Raw genomic sequence first — 26410 nt, 5'->3', positions numbered from 1 at the left:
TCTACGATCTTATCTCGGTTGCTTATGACATTGTTAAACTAGACTGTATCCACTGACGGTAAAAAATACGTGACCGCTTTACACAATTTGGCTTGAAAAACAACCCTCACAAATTTTAGGCCGGTACTGACAGCGGGGAATAAATTATGTTAATGAACGCTTTCGAAGCGCATCCGATGATTCGCGCGATTGGCTCGGTTTTTCTTACATTTACATAATAACCGCTGGATATGATGCATGCTTGCATTATGAACAGGTTCGCTAGAAAACTGCCAGTTTCTAGTAAGGAAATTCCGTGTAAATGGTACAAAATACAGAACATCTGAGTGCGGCGTGTTGGAATAGTTTATTTAAAAGAGACTTACTAATGTAATAAGATGATCGGTGCTTTGGAAGGCACGTTAAGCCGTTGGTCCCGGTTACTACTTACTGATGTAAGTAAGTAGTCGTTACATGAGCCATGTCAGGGGCCTTTGGCGGCTCAATAATAACCCTGACACCAGGGTTCATGAGGTTGGTAATCCACCTCATAACCCACACGATAAGAAGAAGAAGACTAATGTAATAAAGTCAAATACTAAATTACTTGTCTTAAAACAGTACAATAGTAGAAGCCTTAACTACCACCTATGAAGCCCCACACGTTTATAAGTAAAGCTTAGAAAGCGCAGCGTTCTGAAAAACCACACGTCCCATATATTTTCGTTACGTTAGAACATAACGCCTGTAGTGCCATAACTAGTAGTTACCCTGAAAATTAGTCGAGACCATGTGGTCTGGACTACGTCTACGTCTAGGCCATAATAATCCTCTAAATGCAACTTACACATTAAATGCATTAGGATTATGTCCAGCCAGACCGTAAAGTCCCTCTTTAAAAAAACACTGCACCTTTTCTTAACTTAAATAAGTGTACCTTTGGCTTTGGAATTAATCAAGATAAAAGGAATAATATTCGGAAGAAACTGTCTACTCGAGAGTGTGGGGAAGTGAGAAGACATATATTATTTTATATTACATTCAAATTATATACTAGTTGGGGCGGAAGGCAAGAGGGAAATCACTGCCTTATTTTTCCTAAACAAGTAGCATGGCTACATAGCTACATGGCTGCATAGCTACATCGACAAGAGCGTGGCTCTTAAATTAATGATGATGACTATTAGGTGTGTATATTTGATTCAAATGAGATCTAGCTGAAAATTGATTCTCATTTCAAACGTGTTTTTATCTTTATTCAACTTTTACAGAGCGATTACTTTCAAGTCCAAAAATAGAACGAGTACACAAGGGGTTAAAATGGCTAATATAACTTACATTATCGATTCTCCAAAATAATATGAATTAATGACACATTTCCATTACTCTCAACAAACAATGGAAGAGTGCAAGTACCGTTTCATTTAATAATGCTGTTTAATTTTACTGTTGAAATAAAATAATAAATTAAATGGGAACTGGCTGTACACGTTAAATTGATTCAATCGTTTTAAACTTAAATATGTTTAATTACAGTGTCTGTTTCGGAATATTTCTTTGTATGCTCTTTAATTATTTTCTTTTTTGTTTTTGCTTTTTCTATTAACGGCACTGTATACCATAAGGTTGACGAGGTGAAAGCACCATGGTGGAATGGTGGTGGGTAAGTTGTTTATTTGTGTACCTAGAGTAACGATGATCCTTGTATTTAATAACATTACTAATTTAAGAGCCACGCTCATGTCGGTGTAGCATTCTCCATGCTACTTTTTAAGGAAAAATAGTGCAGTGGTTTCCCTCTTGCTTCCGCCCCGCAGTACTCTGTCTGACGCGAGTGGGATGGCGCCTAGAATAGTCTATTTCAAAGCCGTACTAGGACTTCTGTCCTCCGCCTCTGAATACTACTGATAGTTACTGCTGCCTTCTGTCAGGTCCCAGGTTACAGTCCCTGTGACTTGCCTCTTCCGTCCTGCATTTGTACTTAAAAATACCCCTAAAACATTGATTTACCACTACCGTAGATACAGCGCTTGATACAAAAATGTGGCGAAAACTTGGCACTTGTTTAGCGCACTGAGGTAAAGTATTAACAGTAATATAGTATATTAACAGTAACTTTGCGTCCCACTTTTTGAGGGCTAATGTGCAATCTACGGTAGTAGTAAATCTATGCCCTAAAAGTAAAAATGTCTACTACTTAATTTGATAATTCAGGTCAATTTGAGTAACGTGAACGGCAAATATTACCCAATAATGACGTATGGTAATGCGTCCAATGTGACAGACACCTCACGCGGCTCCCATATTAAACGAGCCCGTGATTGACGCCCGAATTACGTCGCATTATAATACACATTATTACATTCCACGTACAAGCTTTTATCCAATAACATAACATACCTTCGCAAACTCACAATCGTAATTTAGATTTGACAAGGATTTAGTTGGTCCTGACAATGCCACGATAAATTTAATAACGCCCGCGTATGTCGGAAACATCGCAATGTTAATAAGCGACATCGTAATGTGACAGTAATAAACTTAATTTAAGATAGTAAGGGCTTTATTAACGCGAGTTCAGGTTTACATTCTATTTGTGTAAGTGGTGTACACGTGGTTTATTGATGTAGTGAATTCATGTTTAGATCATAGATAACTTATACCACGGGGTTGGCAGGATGTGTGCTCTCCTCGTGGAAGAATGAAGTCAAGAACCCATATTAATAATAAAAACAAAAACATAATTTTTAACTTCAAAGTGTAACAAATCAACAAAATTCAAACAAAACGGAACAGTTCTAATAAAAGAACTAGACCAGTTATAAAAACATACAGAATTAATAATTGGTTCTGCAACATTGTAAAGGTCAGGGTATTCAAAGTTAATTCGTAAACTTACTATTCCATAACCCGGCGAGGCAAGTAAAGACGTTAATTAAAACACTTCCTTTTAGTACTCCAAACTTTTAGTACTTACTGAATTTCTAAAGAAAGGCAATCAAGTTAATGGCTCAATCAAAGATCAAAACAACCCTATCACAATAAATATATAATTACATTGCGTACCGATGCCAGATGCCTACCTACAATAGAGGATGTTGTTTTTAACTCTGAGGATGTATAGAGCCACAAGTAATCAGAAGACGACGAAGTTCTAAGATGGACATGATGAACATTGTGGTGACAGGCGTGAATGGCCCATCGCCACAATCTTACTCTCGGCTCTTACAATATGCCCAGGCGGACAACTGAACGCGTTCTATATAGTGAATTCTCAGCCAGTCCAACATAAAAGTAAAAAAACCTATACATTCCTGTGGTGTAATTAACTAAAAACTATTTATTATACCCACTTAAAATATAGTAATACGCCTGTGTCCCCGAATTAGTAGGCAGATGTGTATAGTATATACACTCACTTCCCGTCAGCTATATACGTCCCATTTTATAGGGCGCGAGCCTATTGCCACTAACCAGGCACAAATCCTGGAAACCACGTGATGTAAATTATCAAATTCAGTGGTTTAGAGCCCAAGCCGAGAATCAGATCGATGACATTAGTATTAACTATAATAAACTATAGTATATATTATAGTCACGCGTTCTCCAAATGGGCGATCACGGATCCAATAAACTATTATACTGAAACGTTACAATCCAAGAATAGAGTAAGTATTAATTATATACAGCAACTTTAATAATTTAAGATATTTAAAAGTAAATAATTTTTGTATAAACAGTTGGAGTATTTGAACAAATAGCTCGTGTTTCAAGTTACTTTTAAAGTTTGACCTCCTTTATTCTCTCCTTTATGAATGTCATAGATTATGTTTTATTTTTTACTAAACTACAAAAAGTGAAATGTTATCTATTTTGTATATTGAAACAATCCCCTTCAAACACATTATAATAAAACAGTTCATCGCCATTAGTCCATCACGATGGACTGGCTAAAATGGAATTTGGACCAAACAAAATGTAATAGAGACGTTGAAATATCTATTCCATATTCTACTTATATTATCGACTCTTAACGTATCGATTTATGAGATATGCTCTTCTGCAGCAGTATTCAAAAATAAATATTAGTCTTCTATTTTTAAAAATCTTTCCAACGTGGACCGTTTGGAAATAGGTTTAAATAAAGTTAACGTCCATATTCCATTCAGGCCAACTCCACCATTTGTTGGAAACTCGTTAAATGTCGCACAAGTTTTTATACGGATTTGTATGAAAAGTAGTCGTATTGAATTATTGACAGTTTTTCATTCAGTATTTGGATTTTTATCCTCAATAACGTTATAACATTTTAATGTGAAAGGTCATCGACCGAATAGGTAGAGAAAGAAGACATGCGGCTATTGATATTTATTAAAATGATTTAATTGCAAGAGATTTGATTCTGTCTAGCTAGTCTAGTGTTTGTTAATGCAACAGGTCTCTACAGAGATACAACTACGTTGGTACTTATGTTTATTTACACATCTAATAAATGTAAATATACATATATGACAAGACTATTTACTTTCGAAGGTAACTTAGTATAAAGGCAAGATTAACACGGCAGGAATTTAACCCTCGCATTTCCCTGTAAGAGGATTTTGGGCATTGAATTTTAGATCGAATTCACGTAGACAAGAGGGTACACTGATTCGGTGATGGACAGTCAGGCAATAGGGCAGTGTGGACGAAATCGTGTGTGGTTGTTCTTAATTTAAATTTAACGGTCCGTTGATACTGGTTTTCCAGGCATTATTGACAGAACCACTCTAAATTCTCATCCTCTATTTGTACTTGACGGGAGAAACCGGGACCAGTAGTTAAGTGATGCAACGAGGGTGTACTATTTTCGATTTCACGAAGCTTTTGATGAAAATTTCATGTATGTGGTTCTCTAAGGTACTGTCATCAGAAACACATGGAATAGATACCAGCGCACGCGGCGGCGTCGTGAGTTGAAACTACTCTAAAAGGCGATCTACTTTGTCAATTTTCTAGAGAGACAAGAGTTCGTCGTTGAAGGGTTATCAACGGACGGATAGCGACGAAGTTGCTTTCAGAGGATTGCATGACTGACCAATAGTAAAAGGATGCATGTAAGTATACAAACTATCAACAATATTCGCTTGTAAGTAGGTATGCCTAGTAATACTTCCAATTATTACACCTACCTACATTAAACTGGCATTGAGTACATTTTGTAAATACTACCTATATATAGTATAAATAACGGCCTCGTTCGTACGTCTATAGCCACCTAATATCATAATATTATGAATGAACAAATAATGGTTAGTGGCAACGGCCTCTGTGGTCCAATGGTTGAGCGTTGGACTCACGATCCGGAGGCCCCGGGTTCGAATCCCGGTAGGGACATATCACAAAAATCCCTAGTTTGGTTGGTATTCCACCTCACAACCCACACCATAAAAAGAAGAAGATAGTGTAAATACAGCTACATTAGGTCAGGATTAAAAAAATACTCGCTTTATCTGGACTGGACACGTATATGAAATAAAATAAACAACTCCTTAATTACAAATATGAACAGAATGTCTTTCTCTAGTCTTTTAATTCCCCTTAAGTGTAAGTTATTTTTAGCACTGCTAATCTTTTCTTTACAAAAGGTTTTCAGGAACCGTTTCACCCAAGTACTAAGTCCAAAACGACCTCTAAACACACGTGAGAACGTTTATTTTTCGCTAGGAGTAAATGTTTACTACAGCACTAGCTTAACTGTAGGTATCGTTCTAACCGGCAGTGGTACGTGTTTCTCTCAGTTTAATAAATATTACCTGTATTTTTCAAAGGTTAGTTCAGTCGCTAAACTGTATATTATTCCCTCAGCTGTCTTTACTGTTCAATGAAATAGCAAATAAAGTGGTGCATGAAACACTTTTGAAGTAAAAGGTGTTTATAGTGATATTTCGAACAGCGTGACGTTTTCGAGCTTGTAAAATTCTTAAAAGACGTATGGCTGGGACAAAAAAATTGTAGAGCAGATTGCGAAAGATGAACTTACATTCTTCGTGTAATCCTATCTTACTTATGTATTTTTGTTACAGCAACTGTTTTTATTTAATCTAATGGGTTTTCTCTTTACCAGCACCTTCTTCTTCTTGTCGTTTCGATGGCATTCAGATTTCTTCAGCCCAGTATTCTGCTACTCGAACAGCATCCTCGGTGGCACTCGTCAGCCCCTCTCGCGTGCACCTGCACGCGATACCTATCAAGGCACGCGGGGCAAGTTATCAGATGAGCCATTTACCAGCACCTATCACGTCGGTCTAACATAAAGCTCGGTTAGGTGTGGGTACTAAGTTCATCTTGCGGTGGATGTACTTCTGACTACCCCAATTGGGATATAGTCGTGAGCTTATGTTATGTTGTTCTTGATACCATTATGCCTTTTAAAAAGGTAAAGAAAGTGTCGACGGTGTAAAGAGCTTACCTAAACTTAAGCATACGCTTTTAATCTCCATTTGAGTTGACAGAGTCAACAACAGACTCCTGGAACCTGCACCCACACAATAGAAGAGAAAAATAGTCTAAAATTAAGGAATCATTTTGCATATTAAATATTTCCCCTATTTATAGAAAAAAATGTATACAGATATCAAAAGAACACTGATCTATATGACGAGTTATATTAAAGATAATAATAATTTTGAAATTAAGGCAATTCTATTTGTAAGTAGTTGACAAATAACACGATTTATATAAAGTTTTCCTTACTATTTTATTAAATATAAAGTTTTCTTCTTAAGGATGGATTATAAGAAAGCATTATTTCCAATGTGTGTAAGTAAGTGTGTAAGTCATTATAAATGTAATTGGGAGTGGGACATGTTATTATTACAAATATTACAAACCATTTTAGTATTCAATAAACATAAATGTAGGACTGACAAATTGTATAAAAACAACATCATTATTGTATTTGTATCAAATAGGCTTATCATGTTACGGTCTCGTAACAATACTCGGGAAAAAACCTTTTCAGGGTTATAAATATTATGTAAAACAGTTAAAAACAGAATACATTTCAATGTAAAATAAGATGCAGATCTTGAACTGCCGGCGATAAGCTTTGAGAGAAAGTAAATAAAAGGGGCGAAAGAAAAAAAGAATATCTCACTTCTCGAGTTGTTCGAGAATATTTTTCTTGGCCGATCGGAGTCTATAAATAAAACAAATGACTTGAAGTGATTATTAAGTTCTATAACAGATTTTTACATTATTACCATTAAAATAAACATGAGATCACGACTATATCCCAATTTCTGAAGTCAGAGGTACTGGATCTCAGGTACAGTCATGAGCAATATCATATACCCACTTTAGAACCCTGTCGCACCATCATATTTGACATTTAATGAGGCTTACGGTTTAATTTGTCAAAAAAGTTAATGTGACATGGTTTCAAAGTGTATACATATTAGTACTCGTGACTGTACATCCCTCGCAAGATGAACTAAGTATCTACACCACGTCATAGATGGTGAGCTGTAACCTCCCCCCTCCTCTATATTGGAGAATAAGAAATAAAATGAGCATAAATTGTTTTAAAACGAAATATAAATCAGCCTTACCGAAAAACAATTGACTGCAGAAAATTTTAATCATACCTACTGGAAAATGCCGTTAAAATCACTTTTTGATAAAATACTAACCCTATTTATTACATTACCTAATATTAAAATAGTATACTTCTTTATAATTATACACATTTAATTTTATTCAAATACACAAACGCTACAAATACACCCTCAAACACACACACTTCTTCTTCTATACATAATTGTAGAGGTATTTGATTGTCTTTTGATTTTATTGTATCTTACCTAAAGCTGTTATATTTTCTTTTTAATGTCCTTTAGCCCTCGTTGACTATTAATTCCTTCTTACAATATACTAGGACGAGAAAATGACTGAAAATCATCGTTTGATATTACCATAGCATGGCTCCATCAAAGCACAAGCTGAGCCATTTCATTTTGCCCGTATTCATAATTACCTAGATCATAAAGAAAAGTGTAAACTGTTACTGGCAATAAATTTATTTTATTCTTAATCCGTATCGCCGTCTAGAATGATTGAGCCAACTGTGTTTGTAAAAACTACACTTAAGATAAATAAAAACAACATAACATAAACAACCTATATACGTCCCACTATTGGGCACAGGCCTGCCCTCAATCAACCGGAGGGGAGAATTAATCAATCAGTAGAGCGTGGTGGAGTGTGCTCCGTATGCTCCATACTCCATCACGCTGCTTCATTGCGAATTGGTGGACGTGTGCGCACTACCATGGCTATCTTCTAAACATTACTATTTCGAAGAATTTCAGTGAATTATATACTTATTCTCTTGTTCCATACTTTATAGACCGTGATTTTTCCGTAGTCGGATTTTAGATTATAAATTATTTTATGTTTTTTATAATAATATTTTTATTTTTCTTATAGTAATAAATTTTAATCATTAAAAATAAAGAAATACTAAATAAATAAAAAAAATCCTAAAATAAAGTTATATTGACGTTCCTGTATACGCATACTTGGATTTGAAACTGAATTTCTAAATATAGGATTTTAAAAAAAAAATTAGTTATGAAGACGAATATTTTTTTATGTAAGTATAATATATTATTTTGGGATCTTATTTAATACACATAACCCTCCTTTTTGCTTCGCCGAATTCGGGCTCATTGGTGCAAGTTAGATACCGGGGTTCGAACCGGCGCTCCCCGATTGAGAAGCAAGCCTGTGTACCACAGGACCACAGTGATTGTTTACATGTACATTAAATAATATATTACTAGAAATTAATGAAAACTAAGAGTCATATTTCACTAGGTCACCAGCGGGAAATTCGGGATTTGGTTGCCGGCAACCAGGTAAGGTACCCTTTTATACAATTGAATGCATTTTGATGGCGCAACCGTGGTGGGAGGGCTTTTAGTGACCTTTTAATTAATTTGTCTGCTCCGAGCTACTTCTCGGGTTTCTTTTAAAACTTGTGCATTCTATTTGAGGCGTCGTTTAATATTTCACTTTGAGCTTAAGATTACTACATTAAGCCAACGACTAATAACTTCTAAGTAAAGCTAAGTACTTCGCCTCTAAAACTAAGTAGTAACTACGTGATTGTGCTAAAATTATTCATAGTAAATAGGTTTATTATTATGGAACGATAACGTAGTAGATTGAATCTTCTATAGTGCATTGACTTAATATTGTCATTTTGAAAGATTTTATCCTATTGACAGTTTTCTAGCTATAGATCTATTATTTTTTCTTCTTTTCTTTATTTAATTTTGAAGGGTTGGTGTTATAAGTTTTTGGGATGATTGTTTCCGATTGTTTTGTATTATTAATCAAGATACTTGTACTTGTGTATTTTAAAATCATGGCTATTTCATCTTATCTGAGCGATTAGTATAAAATTCACGCTCATTTCTTTTTTATTTTAAGAAAAATATGCAACTGTTACCTACAAAGTATAAATCAAAACAAAGCAACAGTTTATCAACTTTTGACTAGGACGTGCTTAGATGTTTTGTTTTTACATGTTCTTTATTTCATCATAAGTACAACTTAATATACTTACTATGAATGTTATCAATACATTTACGATACGGTTTCTAAATTTCTAATCTAATCTACAAGATCCCTCTGCTGGGCAAAGGCCTCCCCTTCCTCTTTCCGTTTTTCGCGATCCTGTGCGTACTTCCGCTAGTCTCATTTGTCCGGCCAAGTTATTAATGCCATCTGCGACAAATCTACAATAAGTCACAAAAAAAAACAAAAGAAATAAAAGGACCAGTCCCCCCGGCAAGCGTCCAAGTTGTCACGCCATCTCTTTCGAGGTCTACCACGACGCCTGTCCATGAGGCTAGGTTTCTAAATTTAAGGAAAATAAATAATTACATACTAATAAAATTAATTAGCATGATAATAATCTTATCTTATCTATCCTATTCGATCCCATTGATAATAATACTACTACGTCTTCAATTATTTATTTTATCTCTGACTAATCTGTATTTCTTTTACCCTGAATATTTAAGTTACAAAACTGAAATGAGTGTACACTCGTATATCCCGTTGCATTTGAGTACCGCTTCATTAAACTAGCTCAAAAAAAAAAATTCAAATTTCAATCCACGCTTTTTCACGGCCTTCCTTGTAAGCTTGTAGTTTTTTTAACGTTACGAAATGTATAGAATAGATTATGCGGTGGAAACTACAAAGGAATTAAGAAGACTTGCATTCTACGTTCATCAATTACGTTAGAAGGCGGTTGCACAGGTAAATGAAGTCTGCATTCAACAGTAAATCGCAATTACCCGCAGTTACAGCGTAATTTGAGCGCATCGTATACTCTGCCGACCGAACGATGCAACCAAAAACCTGCAATCGTATCTCCAATTTAAATGAAAGCAACATGTATTTTTTGGTTGACGGGAGACCTGTGCCCACCAGTGGGACGTATGTAGGTAAGTTATTTTTTGTTATTTAACGTGTAACAAGCAGGCTCTTTCATGAAGGTAAGAGCATGTAAAACTGCTTTCAAAGAGTTCCGATATTGAGTTTCGAAATGAACACATATGTTATCGTAAGGACTATCACAAACACACTGCATTTGCGACTGCAAACCAATTGCAATAGAAAGGTGATTTTTTTATCTAGAGAAAGTTAGCGAATTGTAACATACGTTGCTAAAGATAAAATTTTAATCCAGTTAACTCTGCTTTACATACAGTAAATAAAAAGAGTTAGAATATGCTATAACGGTCAAATGATAAAGCTTACTCCCCATATGCATTTTGTAGGTGATTATTTAATTAAAAACATTAACATGACAAATCACATCATGAGACTAATGTGAATACATTGTTCCCAGCGGTTTAGTGTTAGGGTGTTTATAAAAGTAGAACTCGGGATGCTAAAAAAGAACTGTTTTAAATAACACGAAAAACGCTACTATTTCTTTGCGATCAAAGTATTATCGTACAAACCTATTGCCCTAAACCTTGCAAGTGGAATTCCATAGTCTATGCTTACCCCGGTGGGAAATAGGCGTGATTTTATGTATGTATGTGTATGTACAAACCCATTGCGGTAGTCAAATGTACAAGATAATCCTGTTTTTGTGGTTAAGACAGGTCAATTTAAGAGCTATTGCACGCTCTTGTTGATGTAGCGTTATCCATTATTTTCTATGAAAGTTCAATTATTAGGTTTCTTTTTAAGACACTACGCTCATCTTCTTTTAAACTTATGTAAACATTTTTTGGTCTTCCCCTTCCTCTCTTTCCTTCTATCTTCCCTTCTATGATGTTTTCAATAAATTCATCGTGTATTTTTAAGTATTCAATCATCTTGTCTCGTCCGTCTTCTGTTCTGTCGTGTTAAGATACGGTAAGTACGTAAATAATATATCAAGTAACAGCATACTATGCTATCGTCAAGGAAAAGTTTCTTTTCAAGACGGCTAGTCATATTGGTCAACGTTAATCATCACTAAATGTAGAATGATAAAGCCCTTTTTAACCTCCGACGCAAAAAGGACGGTGTCTGTCTGTGGCAACGTAGCTCCTAAACGGATGATCCGATTTTAGTGCAGTTTTTTTGTTTGAAAGGTATATCAGTCGAGAGTGTTCTTAATTATGTTTGGTGGAAACCGGTTCAGGTTTTCAAGGTCATCAGGTCGTTTGTTAAGTGTGATAGGAATGTTACACGTTTAGTTTGCTTGCAAGCATATGTGGGACAAGTTATTTTTTGCTTTTATAGGGTTTAGCATTTTTAACCTTTTGTCATAATAATTGAGTACTTTTTGGTGGGGGGTCTTTTTTAATTTTTTTTTTTTTTTTACTGAGATGGTCCATATTTTCTTTTTTCCATTTGCACATGGCTAATAGCATGAAAGTGTACCAACCTACCCATTCAAATCACCTTTTACATGTGAAGCTTGCTTTTCAAAACGCTCAAAACATTCACCAGATACTATTAGGCGATGGACCAGACCGATCGCAGTCGTATCTTTTATAGAAAGTTTTCTTTCCACAACACTCATATAAGGCCATATTTACTTACTGCATGGATTGAAATAACACCTTTATGCGTCGTGAAATCGACATACATAATATCAAGATTAGAAGCGTGCTTTATTTATGCAACCACCCTAAGGCGATTTCCACAAGTATTTGTAATAATTAAATCCCACCACCTCATGGAATGGTGTGTTTTACGCCACCGGAGTAATGGGCAAAGTTTCATTGCGAGCTTTTATCTAATTTATTTTTATTGTTATATGAGCCAGTTTATGTCCCGTTTTACTTCGCAGTAGTTACAAATAGGAGTGCCATGTCACCATCAACTTTAATTTTGTTTTTAATCGTGACAAGTTTATGAAGAAATAGCATTTAATTTTAATTTGAAAACGTAATGTTTTTATTTATTTAATAACTGGCCAGTGATGATTGCGTATAATAAACAAATGCAAAAGGGGTAAATGGCTTGTTTAGTGAGATTCAATTTTCAAAATTAGAAATTCCAAGACTATTTCCCTTCTGGCTCCTAGACCGTGAAAAACTATATTGCGCTTTTTATTAAAAATACGGAGTGTTCCGACGAGGGGTAAACGGGCACTAAAACGTTATGGTTACTGCGGTGACATTCGCACGGATACCTAACTTATAAAATTGGTAATCCCCACGCAACGGTCGCCCTTCTTCTATAACCGATAAATTGCATAATAATATTACTCCACAAATTAAGGGGTTTCCACCTTTCTGAGACGTACATAGCGTATTTGTCGCTTTGGTTAATAATTTTCGATAGGTTCGCGTTATGAGCAAAAACTCATAAGATCTAGGATACTTATAGTCAGAAATCATACATCATGATAGCCAGGTACCACAATAAATATAATTGTCGTGGTAAAATGAAAAAAACATAATATTATTATATCTTTTATTGTTTTTATTTTGAACAAATGATTTTCTTAAAACACGGGAATTTTAGACTTATAAGCTGAAATTTACAGATACTTAAGTTTACACCTATTGTATAAATAGCTTTTAATCAGAAGTAAGGCCATTAAATATACACAGTTAGAACCGCATAGAGTATGTAACTAGATACGTGATCTTTTCTCAGCTACAAATACATTAGTTAACCCTCTAAACGCATTACAAACAATTGGAATTTACTCAAATAGATGGCACAACACCACATTTACATTAAGAGGGCCAATAGCGTCGCAGCTAGTGTTGTTACGCGGAATTTCCATTTGCTGTGTAGCAGTTTGCACAGCGGAATTATTAGTCGATTGTTTGGATGGCTTCTATTGTCTAAACAAGTTCGTTATGTGTGGAGGCGCAAGATAACGAGTTTCGTATACATTACACGCCGAGCAAGTCCGCAGTCAATTGACAATTACGCATGTCAAGCAATGGAAGTAATGTTCGTTAGGTACTCAAGTCTCACCCGTTGTGAACTTCGCTGCTCAAATATGCCACTAACGCGATAATCGTATGGTAATTCAAAGCCACCAACTTGCTACTGTCGACGAATATTTTTCAATTACAACTCAAGGGGTCGTTCAGCCATGACATTTTCATTAGTTTCTACGAGATGAACTATATATCCAATTCCAACGGTCTCGATGTTTGCAATTTTAAGTTTTGCTTAAAAAAGGCTAACGAAAACTTCGTCAAAATTTTGTCGACGCTCCGGATGGTATAAAGAGTCAGACCAAAACTTGTTTCGGGAAGTCGATTTAAGTTACGAAAAGATAGGAAGGTCCAAAAATAATGTATTCAGTCAAGGGCAAATCGCATAAAACGATCTACATCTAAATTTTCGTAAATAATTTTCAAGCGATACTAAAGTTGTTAGATTGAAAGTAAAATATATACCATTTTGATGAGGAATAAAACCTTAAAAGAAATAATGAAGTATTTACAGCTATGGCGAAAGAATCTCAGAGTATTCTCATCAATAACAACAAATACATTGTCTGGAGATGCGCTCATTATTTACACACTCGGCAAAGTATTTGCGCATAAAAATCCCCAAGCATAAAGTCCGCAAATTATTCGATTCATTTCAAAGGAATCCTACTAAAAGGAACGCGAGACTAACTCAAAGCTTTTATATCTCGTAGCGGGCGTCTTATTGTCTTCGGTGGTATATGTATTAAGGCTTGCTTTCTCTTGCGTAAATAAAATCCATTGGAAAGAGAAGTGAGTGCTTGGAAGCAAGTGCAAGGGGAGGGAGGTGTAGGTGTAATGTCTCATGCGACAATGCAAAGTAGATTGAATTGGAAAAAAGAATTGAGCAGAATAGCGGCTTTCGACACCCGAGGGAAAAGGGTAGCGCGCTCGAAAGGGTTAACAATAGGAAGTGCCCGTAGATGGTAGGATCTGTCGCAATGTAAAGCAGGTTTTTTGTACAAACAACTTCCTTTCGCTTGAATAGCTTTTAGCCGGCGAGAATTTTAAATTCTGGTCTCGAATGTAACTGAACCTGGAAAGTAAACAGTGATAAGTTGATGGAAGTTACTCGCAAAAGTTTATTTCAAGCTAAATTTAAGTGACATATTGGTAGACGATAGATGGGTGTTTTAAAAAAGTCAATTAACAACAACAAATAACACATTCTTTATTCCACCAAAATAAATAAAATGGTAACAAAAGTTAACTATGCAAGATCATCATCTATTACGGCCTCCGTGGTCCAGTGGTTGAGCGTTAGGCTCACGATCCGGAGGTCCCGGGTTCGAATTCCGGTGGGGACATAATCATAAAAATCACTTTGTGATCCCTAGTTGGGTTAGGACGTTACAGGCTGATCACCTGATTGTCCAAAAAGTAAAAAGAAGGCTTGTTAAGCCGTTGGTCCCGGTTACTACTTACTGATGTAAGTCGTTACATGAGCCATTTGGCGGCTCAATAATAACCCTGACATCAGGGTTGATGAGGTTGATAATTCACCTCACAACCCACACTATAGAAGAAGATCATATATTTAGAATTAATTTATCTCTCTGTGTCTTGGTGTCATTCCATCGGTGACGTCGCTAACTGACGTATCTGAAATTTTTGACGAATCTGATTTACTTACACGTTTTGTTATTGTCAATAAAACACATATTATTTTAACAAAAACATGCAAGTACGCGAGTTTGCTAAATCGGTCACGATTCGTTGTACATGACTTTTAAAGAGTTCACACATATATTGATAATATTACTTCAGATTTTATAATAATAATATACTTATGTACCTAATCAGACACAAATCTTTCATTGCATCGCAATGTACTTACAGAGTACACAGGTGCAAGTTTAAGCAGTTAAAGCAAAAAGTTACTGTATCTATTGGAAACAAAGTAAAATGCAATCGTATTCTACATTTTACATTTTTACATCGGAACTTACTATTCTTTCTTTGTAAACGTCTAAACTGTTTAAAGTAACTTTATTTCTATTTTAGTTTCGATGCATGTTTCAACATACGTTTTTCTCGTAAATATACAGGTAGTTACTTAGTAAAGTATATAATGTGTTACGTAGTAAGCAATTGTTATTTGTGTCTAATTATCCAATAGAACCTCATCTTTATTTTCCATTTATTTTTAACTAAGTAATTAAATTTGGGGGACGCCTATGCCCAGCAGTGGGCGTCGTACGGCTGATGATGAATTAAATAATATTATATTTAAAATATAAATGCTAATCGAAATCATAAATTGTTTTTATTATTTTGTTTTATTTGAGAAGTTAGCTTCATAATTTTGTAGCGGACCCAACTAGTTGGCCACCTAGTTCCGCTCACATGCAACAGATGGCGCCACATTCTTCAAGCGGTCGTGAAACGCGGTATCGAAGTTTACACAGCAAGACGCATATATACATCTTCCAACACAACACCGTTGGATCGTCGATCCCTAGTCACACTACCAACTTGTGGCTAGCGGGGTACTATGCTCAGTTCGGTACCCCGAAAACATCCTTTGGCGGCAGCACACCCTCGCCGCCAAAATTTAAAAAGTAAAATTATAATCATAATAAATCATTTATTTTCAAGAACACATAGTTACCTAAAGATTGATTTCTAAATAAACAGTGCAAGTATTCAACCCGCATGCAGGTGTACAAAATATTCATATAATTATATTATTATTACTAGACTTATTCCTATGGTTAAATAATTCGTAATAATATCCTTAGTTTATATTAAGTACTTCTTTATAATATAGTATGTTTTGCTCACTTGTACTTTAGCAACATACGTCAGGTGTTATCTCAAGGAAACTGGGGTGCACTCAATATTTTCCGGGCCATCACCCTTAGCTCAACTAAAACGGTATATCCGCTTCCAACGACCCACGTTTTATATGCTATACATTCCACTTTATTTAGCAATAAGTGTGGATTTTATTTAAGAAAGATTTGATGGCAAATTATACAGAGCGTATAGTATTAAATGTAGGCATGCGTATTTCCCCAACCCATATTTCTTTCTATGTAGGGCTGGTTGCAGAGACGTCCTATAGAGATAAACCCAGCGTTTGTTACATTTTTATATTGTTTTTCTGGATATTTTTTAATCTCTATCAATCAGGTCAAGTAGGCTAACAACGTAAGCAATCAAAAATAACCAACAGCAATATTAATTTAAATTGCTTTAAAGATAAAAGCCAACGATAAAAACAAATGCCTTTTTACTTTTGTAAACGGGATTAAAAAAAATATTCCTACCAATAATTTTCTATAGAATTTCGTTTATTTATCCACTTAACCCGGTGAATTAACTCAATTATTTTAACGAGATCCGTATCGACGTCGTTGCCAACCCTTGGGAGCTTGTTATAATAATTTAGTCCCCGAGGATATAATATACAACACGGCATCAAACGGGTGACGCGAAGTAAGCCTTCAGTAGATTACAGATAATCAAACGATACAGATCCTTTTCAACAGTCAAAATTTTGTTTAGAAACACACAACATTATTAGTGATTAGATACACCAGTCTGCGGCCTCAGTAGTCAAGCGGTCAAAACGTTTAGCGTGCGATTTAAAAGTCTTAGGATCGATTTCTGGTGAAATAATTTCGCAAAACTGTTCTTAGTTTGGCTAAGGTATCGCAAGCGAAATCGCTTGAATGTTCAAGAAATAAAATCAGTGTTGTAGTTTTCACACAAGGCAACGACCAGATGTTGTCATTTAATCAAAAACTTCTTACAAGTATTGGGTAACGGGTAAACTTCAGACAATGTTCATTATTATTCTGGATAAAGTTGAATGAATTTCGAATACGCCTTCTAAGTGAAATCTATAAATAAGTCAACAAACGTGAGTAACGACGAAAATATTGTTATGACATCTTTAGAAAGAAAAGTTATTTGGCGACAAAAGTTGTAAACGATTACAAAAAACGACAGTGACAAACATGTCACCTTATGTCTATCCTATACATTTTGATCACTGTCACTATCTGTATGGTTCCGACATACATTTTTGCTTACACGCGTGACGTACTTGGCCGCGCTAAAATATATGTATTATTATATTAATCAATTAGGTACATCAGCAACTGTCTTGCAATATACACGGCCAATAGAAATATTTGCCACTTTTTATACAACATGTGAACTTTACTTATTACTTTACGGATTATACAACTTTATTTTCAACGGCGATCTTTTCTTTGTGACGTGCTCTAACTACCTTAACTACAACTTCAACCAACTTGCAATCTATAACGTGTACGTCTAACTGGACAGTACAATTAAACGTTGTACCGGGTGAGAGCCTTCAGCGCTCCCCATTTGTCCGGCCAAGTAGTCAATGCCATCTGCGGCAAATCTACAATAAGTCACGCCAAAAAAGAAAAAAAAAACAAAAAAGGACAGTACACTGTCACTTTTCAAAATCCTTTGCAATTTAGTTAAAACAGGAGTCAGAATCCTGATCGGTCCTAAAGTTTAACTTTTTATTTACACTATTTCGTTACATTTCCTGTCATTCATATTCCTTTGGGATATAAATTTGTAATGCAAAGGCCATTGTGCGAAGGATGTTTTGGCATATTAGGAGGTATATTATAGTAGGTCCCATCACCTTTCTTGCATCCCTTTTAGAGCAAAAGTATTTATTTAGCTTTATTATTCGTGTCAAAGTTTCATTAGTAGCACAAAGGTCCGCATTTGCACGTTAAGCAGCCATTTTGAAAAAATGCAACGTCCGAGTGAAAATGAAAAATTCTTTCGTTCAAAAAGATCGCGCAGTAAAAACGCGGGCTCTTTGCAAGAATATTGCGTCTGAGTTGCTAAATATTGTTTAACTAAGAGCTTAGCTGTAAAGATACAATTTGGTCTAGATGCTCGATACTGGCAAGAACTTCAGTAAAGTTTTGTGTAAGTACTTGTCTTAAAATTAAAATATACCTAAATTAACCCAATTTTGTATGAATTATGTTGAATACACCTAAATACAAGCGTTTGTTGCCTCCCAACTAGACAACCACAAAACCAATCTCATATAATTTTCTTTAATAACATACCATAATTATAAGAAAGTTAACCACGTTGTTCACGTTACAACATTTATTAAAGGACTAATAAACGCAAAACATCTACGGGAGGTGGAAATTCCATATTTTAATAAGCGCTTAGTAGCGGTTACCAGGCGGGTAAACATTTTAAATTTCCCACTATGCAGTCATGTGGGATCATTAACATATTTCCTAGTTAGCTCCTGTGTTATTAGCGCTTCTATGAACGTGCTATTATACTCCGACAGACTGAAGGTAAATGTGCGAGAATTACAAACATTGTAATATTAGCTAAACTTCTGCCTTAGTGTTATAATTATTCGTAGACAACATACATACACATACATACATAAACTCACGCCCGTAATCCCTAATGGGGTGGGCAGAGCCACAAGTAATCAAAGACAACTTGCAGCCACTGTTGATACGAAGTCCAAAGATGGATATGATGAACCTTATGGTGATAAGGGATCAGCCTATCGCCCATAACATTAGTCCATCATGTTAGAGGACACAATCCCTCTGTCGGTTTTTACGACATGCCCGGGAAGAGAAGCAGCTGAACGTGTTCTATGTTTTTTATATGCTCCCAGAACAGCATAGAAGCAAACAAGACAAGAGACAAGACAAGAGGACAAATAAAAGGTATCTCCAGAGATTATTTGTTACCGTCTGAGAGGCGTTGGAAGACACAATAATACTTTTAAGATACTATTGATAAAACACGCTATATTCACTCAATTAAATGCTTAGTTTTATTTTGAGCTGTTTCAGATACTTAATAATACAAAAGTAAATAAAATAGAATTTAATTGTGCGTACCGTTTATGTTTCAATAATTATAATTCTTAGAATTACGTCTGCCTGGAGGTATTGATCACATATAAAGAGTCTGTTGTTTATTAAAAAAATCGTTACAGAGATTGCAATAGCAATAAGATACTTTAGCAGGACGCAAAGGTATAACGTCCTACTGCTGCGCACGAGACTCCCTTCAAACTACTGGCGGTGATATGGAGCATACTCCACCACGCTGCTCCAGTGCCGGTTAGTGGAGGTGATAGGTTAAGTTAGGATATGTTATACTGTGAATCATACTCTGGTAATATTGCTTAAAATATTCGTATAATTGTTACAAAGCGCAAACTTTATAAACGAGTGACTATGAATTCATTGCAGGTTGGTAGACAAGCTATATTATGAGCTCAAATAAAGGTCGATCCTTCAAAAAGGTTATAAAGTCTTTGTCATCTTCTTCAATGTCACTGCATATATAATTCAGTCAACAATGTTTAAAGATAACTTCAAAGTTAATCCGTTACTTGAAATATTAACTACGTTAGGTTAACGTGTTAACGTTTTTGTGTCCAGTTAAAATTATAGTTTATTATTAATAAATAATTATTAATATCCCTGTTATCTAATTAAAGGTGTTCGCCTTAATTGATGTAAGCAGCGAACCCACTAGGGTTGATGGTAAGTAATTATGTTTGACATTATGTACCCAATAGGATGCGTCTGTCATCAATATTAATACTGCACTGTAACGGCCTCCGTGGTCTAGTGGTTGAGCATTGTGCTCACGTTCCGGAGGTCCCGCATTCGAATCCCGCTGGGGCAAATTACAAAAATCTCTTAGTGATCCCTAGTTTGGTTTGGACATTGCAGGCTGATCACCTGATTGTCCAGAAGTAAGATGATCCGTGCTTCGGAAGGCACGTTAAGCCGTTGGTCTCAGTTAATACTTACTGATGTAAGTACGTAGTCTTTACTTGAGTCACGTCAGGGCCTTTGGCGGCTCAATAATAATTCTGACACCAGGATTAATGAGGTTGGTCATCCACCTCACAACCCACACGATAAGACTGCACTGTAAGATTGAATGGTCTAAGTTCTAAGAAGAGCGCTTTGGTAAGAATGATTCCCGAGAATGGTACATAGACCATAAAGATGATGAAGATGATATTGAAGATGGTGGAGATCGGTCCATAAAGGCGAAACCGGTATTTTCAAAGCGTTTAAGTTGTTGGCAATGGCCTATTTGATTTAATAGGTTTATCAAAAGTTAATGAAATGTGGAGGATGATTTACAAGATTTTCGGGTTAATTGACAAAATCTTGTACGAATTTATTTTCATTAAAGGTTTTTGCAAATTGAGTCCCTAAGGCCTCTTACTTATGATTACTTATGATATGAGCAGCAGCACTTGTTGTCGCATCAGTTTAACTAAATATATAAGAGAAATTCGACGCGAAAGAAGTTGCGGGCAACAGTCATATATGAAGACTCCATCTTCACAAATGCTTTGACAAAATTATCTTCAGTAATTATGTCGAACATGAATTTGGCTTTCACTATTCACTTACCTTTCCTTTCCTTTCCTCCTTCGGCCCTGAACACAATGGGCTTGTTATGTTCCCTGCGCCACATCACCGTGGGCGGCGGGACTCCCGTCGCGGAGCATGTCAAGCGTATACTGCCTCCTTCTCTTGCTGAACTCCCCTCCGTCACGGAATCCACGATGTCTGGCGGGATCACTACTGATAGGTGGCCCATCTGTCATAAAAAATATGCTTTTGAGACGTCGGCATAATGTCGAGGACCGATAGTGTACATTGTTAATCAAATCAAATAATACTTTCTTGCACACAACATACAAAACAAATTTACACAAATGAATGATAGATACAGTAAAATCTGGCGGCCTTATTGCTAAGCAGCAATTTCTTCCAGGCAACCGGGGTGGAAAGGAAAACTTATCATTACAATTTGGTGCGGGACAGTGCAACATCTTGTATAAATTGTTAATTGTTATATGCTCGCCCCGGTTGAACTTCTAGTAAATTTGTTGCGATTTTTTCCTCTATCTGATTAGATTATCGTGATAAATTATAGATATCAAAGGTAGTTTGATCTTGAAAATCTCAATATTAGCTATGACTTTGTCTGCCGTTTTCTTCTTACCAAGTATATAGTCGTAAGACCGAATGTTCTTTTAAAATCCAAATCCCATTGTTTAACTAGTCTGGAAATCTCGGCCTTAGGAGGATATATCTATGTATTTGGCCTCATTGATAACTCATTGAAAATAATAGAATAACTTGCTGTACAGTTTTGAAAAAGGAACATGAAACTTACTTGACTCTTCATAGGGTCAGTGTTGACCTGACACATGTAGGTGCCAGAGTCGTTGGCTTGGACGTTGCTGACGTGCAGCTTCCACGTGTTGTGGTTGTTGTAGGTAACAGACAGCCGCGGGTTGAGCGCCACCATATTCGTGTGGATCGCCAGGATCGCCTTTGAGTCCGACTTTATCCACGCCACCTGGAATTTTAGATCGCTGTAGCTTCCTATGGCAAAATTTGCACCTGCAATAGATTTATTCGTTTTGAAGATCAAAGCTCACGCTAGATAGCTTTGTAATGGAGTCTGTTCGTTTCACAAAACGGACCATTATTCAATGGTTGTACTCTTTTCTCTATGTTATTCCGTACAAATGCCACCACTTATTATGTTAACAACAAAGCGCATAAAGAATAAAATGCAATTAAGATGAGTGTCACAAAATTCTTCTCTCCGACTGCATACGAGCGTAAAATTTCATTTTATATCCGGGATTAATGTCATAAATCGCTCGCATTTCCCGTTGCCGCCGCCTCCAAGTTTTAAATCGTTTGTATTGTTCGCAGCGAGACGAAACTTAATGTGACTTAAACGCTGTAGCAAATGTAAAACTGAGGGAACGACACGTAAAATGGGAGTTCCACCCGAGGAATGCACAGAGTCTCATCTGAGCGGCACTCTCCCGCATTTTTCACGTGACATCTCGCTTTGTTGCGGTTGGAAAATAAATTAGTAACAATTTCATTGTTTGCGAGAATTATTTCCGACGAGCACTTGCACAGCAAATGTTTCTGGCTAGAATACCAGAGCACTAGAAACAAGTTTATACGATTATTAAAATGCTTTGTTTTTGTCAGACGTCCACCACTAGAATTGTTTTGCCGCCATTCTATTATATTTGATGATTCACGCCGGAAACCTAGCTCACAAATGATATTTTAATATTTGTGCACGAAACTCTATGTAATACAGTGATTCTGATATGACACACTCTCTGTGACGCTCGTGTGTATTTAAATACATATATATATACATTTGATAGGACTAGTTTTGTTTTATTTCTTACACGATGTCATTATTGTAACTAAGTTCCTAATTATTTCTTAATGGATTCGTCACAATAAGCACAAACGTACCTAACCATTTACTAGAATCTTCTAACCTACTATTTGCGTCATAATTAGGTAGGTACTCCATTTAACTGTCTGTTAATATCGAAGTCGGGACTACTTAACATTGTACGTGACTGCAATGGGTGAAATATTATGTTATAACTATTTCCAACTGCGACAGTTGCTCTATTCAAGAAGTACTGTTCTTTATTGACTTTAAATATTCTGCACATAAACTTTGCGGTAGGTAAAGTAATAAATAATAACGACAGTGTCGACAGCAGGTAAGGCTATGGTTACTTTTCTACTTAGTCCATCATGCGATGTTACACCTTCGATTACCCTGGTTATGAATATAATCGTGACTTTGTTTTAACTTTTTTTTTCGCTATTTCTATCATTGTACCATTTATTTTATAATTAAATCAATATCTAAGTAAAATTAATGGATGAGTATGAATTTTCTGCTCATCAGTTGATGTACGAATGCTGCTAAATATTTGGTTGCAACCAAAATATGTACTTTTTCGCTGTTGTAACCATAGATATCTATCGCGGTTATAACTGTTTCGTTCAGCGCCATCTAGGGTACAGAGTAAACAAACTTAGGTACCCGGTAATTGGAGAGGTGGTTGACGACACAGGTGAAGTGCACGTCGCGCCCCTGTGTGACGGTGTGGTTCTCCAGGGCTTGCAGAAACTCCGGCTCCAACTCGCCTTGAATTGGCATTTCACCTGTATAAATCATACACAGAACATAAAATACACTTACACAGACTGATGCGATGCTCTAAAAGATACTCCGTAGCTTCGTTTGTTGATTACCCGTCGACGTATATACATAGACGAACCGACACTAGCGCTCGCAGCGGCGTGAGCTGAAACTACTTGTTTGACAGTTTTTTTTTTCAAATCATAGACAAGATTTTCGTTGTTGACCCTTCGTTCGTTTGACAAATTATATTTATTATCATAATGAATCACACTGTTCCCTAATGGGCAGATCCACGTATAACAATATGCAGCCACTTTTCAACTAAAACCTAAGATGGATATAATAAACCTAAATATAATAAATTACACTAATGTGGAATCGGATATATCCACGTTTATCATTAACGGCCTCCGTGGTCCAGTGGTTGACCGTTGGGCTCACGATCCGGAGGTCCCGGGTTCGAATCCCGGTGGGGACATACCACAAAAATCACTTTGTGATCCCTAGTTTGGTTAGGACATTACAGGCGGTAGAATGTACTGTACTGTCTGTTTTCTTTGTATGTTTCTTTTGTCTGAACAGACAAAAGAACTATTGTATACAAATGAATAAATAATGTACAATCAGTAAAATAATAACACTAAAAACTTTTATTTCGGACTGAAAGTGCACAAACAAAAGTATTAGTACCTGTAACGACTATTATAATGGCCCCGATTCCTGCAGACACCTCCTAATTTTACTTTAATTTATACCTGTAACTTTCTTATCCTGCGAAAAGGAACGGATGATTGACAGCTCTTAATTTTAGGAAGAATGAGTAAATGAATGAATAACCCGGGCGAATCAAAAAGGTATCTTGTTGGTATGCAAACCGTTTGTCGGGTTATTGGCCAAAGTAAAATTTTTAGACGGTTGTTTTAGATTTGTGCTTAAAATTGACGTGTGTTCCATACATTTTATGCTTGTCGATTACCCGTCCCTTTCCTTCTCATCGGATAAGAAAATGACAGATCTGATGTAACTTAAAATTTGATGGTGTTTACACGAATTAGCACCAATGGGTACCTAAAATGTTATAGTAACTTTCCGGCTAAGATTGACTAAACAGTAGTGTACCTGTGACAAATACGCTCAGGAACGTCGCTAGCCACCAGGCCGCCTTTGTCTGCGGTGAACACGTCATGTGTCTGTCGATCATTCGCCTGCAACAACAGAGAAACAATACATTTTCCTTTACATCATCCGTGGGCTTTTTTGTATTTTTTATGTTTACGGCCTGGAATCATTTATACCTGCGTTTACCATTACTCATTCCCACTCACTCATTTTTTTTGACGTGACTTTTTATTGTAGATTTGCCGCATATAGTCGTAAGACAATATTTACTTTTGTTTTTTATAGCTTTAAAGAGAATATTAAATCGAAAAATATTTGAATCGCACGGGTCTTGAACTCGCAATTCTTATCAAGCCGTTACGAGTGTGTTGACCATTACACCAATATACTCCACCACGCTGCTCCACTGCGGGTTGGGTTGTAAGTACCTAGCTACTAAATTTAACGATAGATTTTGAGTTGCGGTCTACAGAAAATCCTGTCGATAGGTGCAGAACACAACTTCCACCCGCTATTATTCTAATCCAAATATCAAGCAGCAATTATTTTATACATGATTTTGCCATTGCATTATAATTTTGAATAATTATACACCCGAGTAATGCGAAAATAAGTAATTATCACGTTAAATCTGTACAGCGCCATCTATATTATTCTTTTTTGGGGAACGTAGCCTGGAAAGTCCCTCATTGAAGAGAGGAATAGCCGTCGAGGGATATCTAGCTTTATTAATAAAAATAACACTCATCTTAGCCAATCCTTCTCATCTAAGACTTGAAGAAGACTTCTGAAATACCTACTCAGGATTCATCATCATCATCATTGGCCTTATACGTCTGTTTCAGACGATTTATGACGTCATTGCCTCGAAGAAATGCACTTTCTTTCATGGCTGTGCAAGCCAATCCTAGAGCGGCAAACTCTACCGCACACTCTGCAGGAGAAGTCTCCAACTGGTGGATTGTTGTTGGTTTGATGGCGTTTCATTCTCCTGCTCGCCAGTGTGTCAAACCAGGTGTGGTCATGAGTGTCGCGTCCATCGAGCACACGCTTCTACTACTCAGGATTACGGTGATGATAATAGATTAAGAACCTTATTAACTCGTTCACAGTGTAACTGAAAATTAAGTATCGACTCCTTACGTGCAATTTACTTTCAGACACATTGGAATTATGTACATATACACATTATGGCAAGAAAAACACAATCTGAAAAGCTTCCCGTCGGATTTTCCCATTTCCCTAGTGCCCCACATATGGGACATGAACGTATGAGCACGGGTAAGTGCTATAAAAACAAAAATCGTTTACGAACGTTTACGTACGTACGTACGTAAGAACGTACGAGTTTCAAATGTACTGCCTCATATGAGGTTCATACACAGGGAACGTGTTAAGATAAGTAAGATAGAACAGAATAGACGTTCGTACAAAGGCTATACAAAATATTACAAATCCGTATGAATCGATCGATAATATATTTAAATACGTCTCTGTATAAATACAAAATACTTAATATAGAGAAACATCACAAATCATACCAAATCAAATCAAAAACTTTATTGCGTCACCAACGTATCAATTGAGTATTTTCCTGCTTATGGTGTACCAGCTGTCTCAAGTATGTATTCTGTGACAGAAATAATCCAAAGCCCTGAGTTTTGTGTCGAGCTTGAGCTTTTTTATTTAAAGGAAATAAAAAAAAACACCAATATTTTTCCATAAGACGTTCAAAGCAACCTTAAAGTTAAAGGAACGGAGGCTCGTTATAATTTCTTTTAGCGAACCTT

General features: G+C 36.1%; 1 protein-coding gene across 1 annotated transcript in view; it reads right to left on the bottom strand.

Moving 5' to 3' along the window:
* LOC126370384 (lachesin-like) overlaps positions 1-24816 on the bottom strand; it is a 47452-nt gene extending 22636 nt beyond the window's left edge. Inside the window, exons 1-6 of the mRNA XM_050015222.1 lie at positions 24797-24816; positions 24621-24706; positions 23400-23521; positions 22479-22485; positions 21690-21952; positions 20918-21107 (exon numbers count right to left, since the gene is read on the bottom strand). Coding sequence (XP_049871179.1) covers positions 20918-21107; positions 21690-21952; positions 22479-22485; positions 23400-23521; positions 24621-24706; positions 24797-24816 — 688 coding nt within the window. The remainder of the gene's footprint in view (positions 1-20917; positions 21108-21689; positions 21953-22478; positions 22486-23399; positions 23522-24620; positions 24707-24796) is intronic.
* Between the last annotated feature and the right edge of the window lie 1594 nt (positions 24817-26410).

This window comes from Pectinophora gossypiella, chromosome 10 (assembly GCF_024362695.1).
Source record: "Pectinophora gossypiella chromosome 10, ilPecGoss1.1, whole genome shotgun sequence".
Lineage (NCBI taxonomy): Eukaryota > Metazoa > Arthropoda > Insecta > Lepidoptera > Gelechiidae > Pectinophora > Pectinophora gossypiella.
Note: the sequence above shows the minus strand (reverse complement) of the source record. Positions and strands in the feature narration are given on the sequence as shown.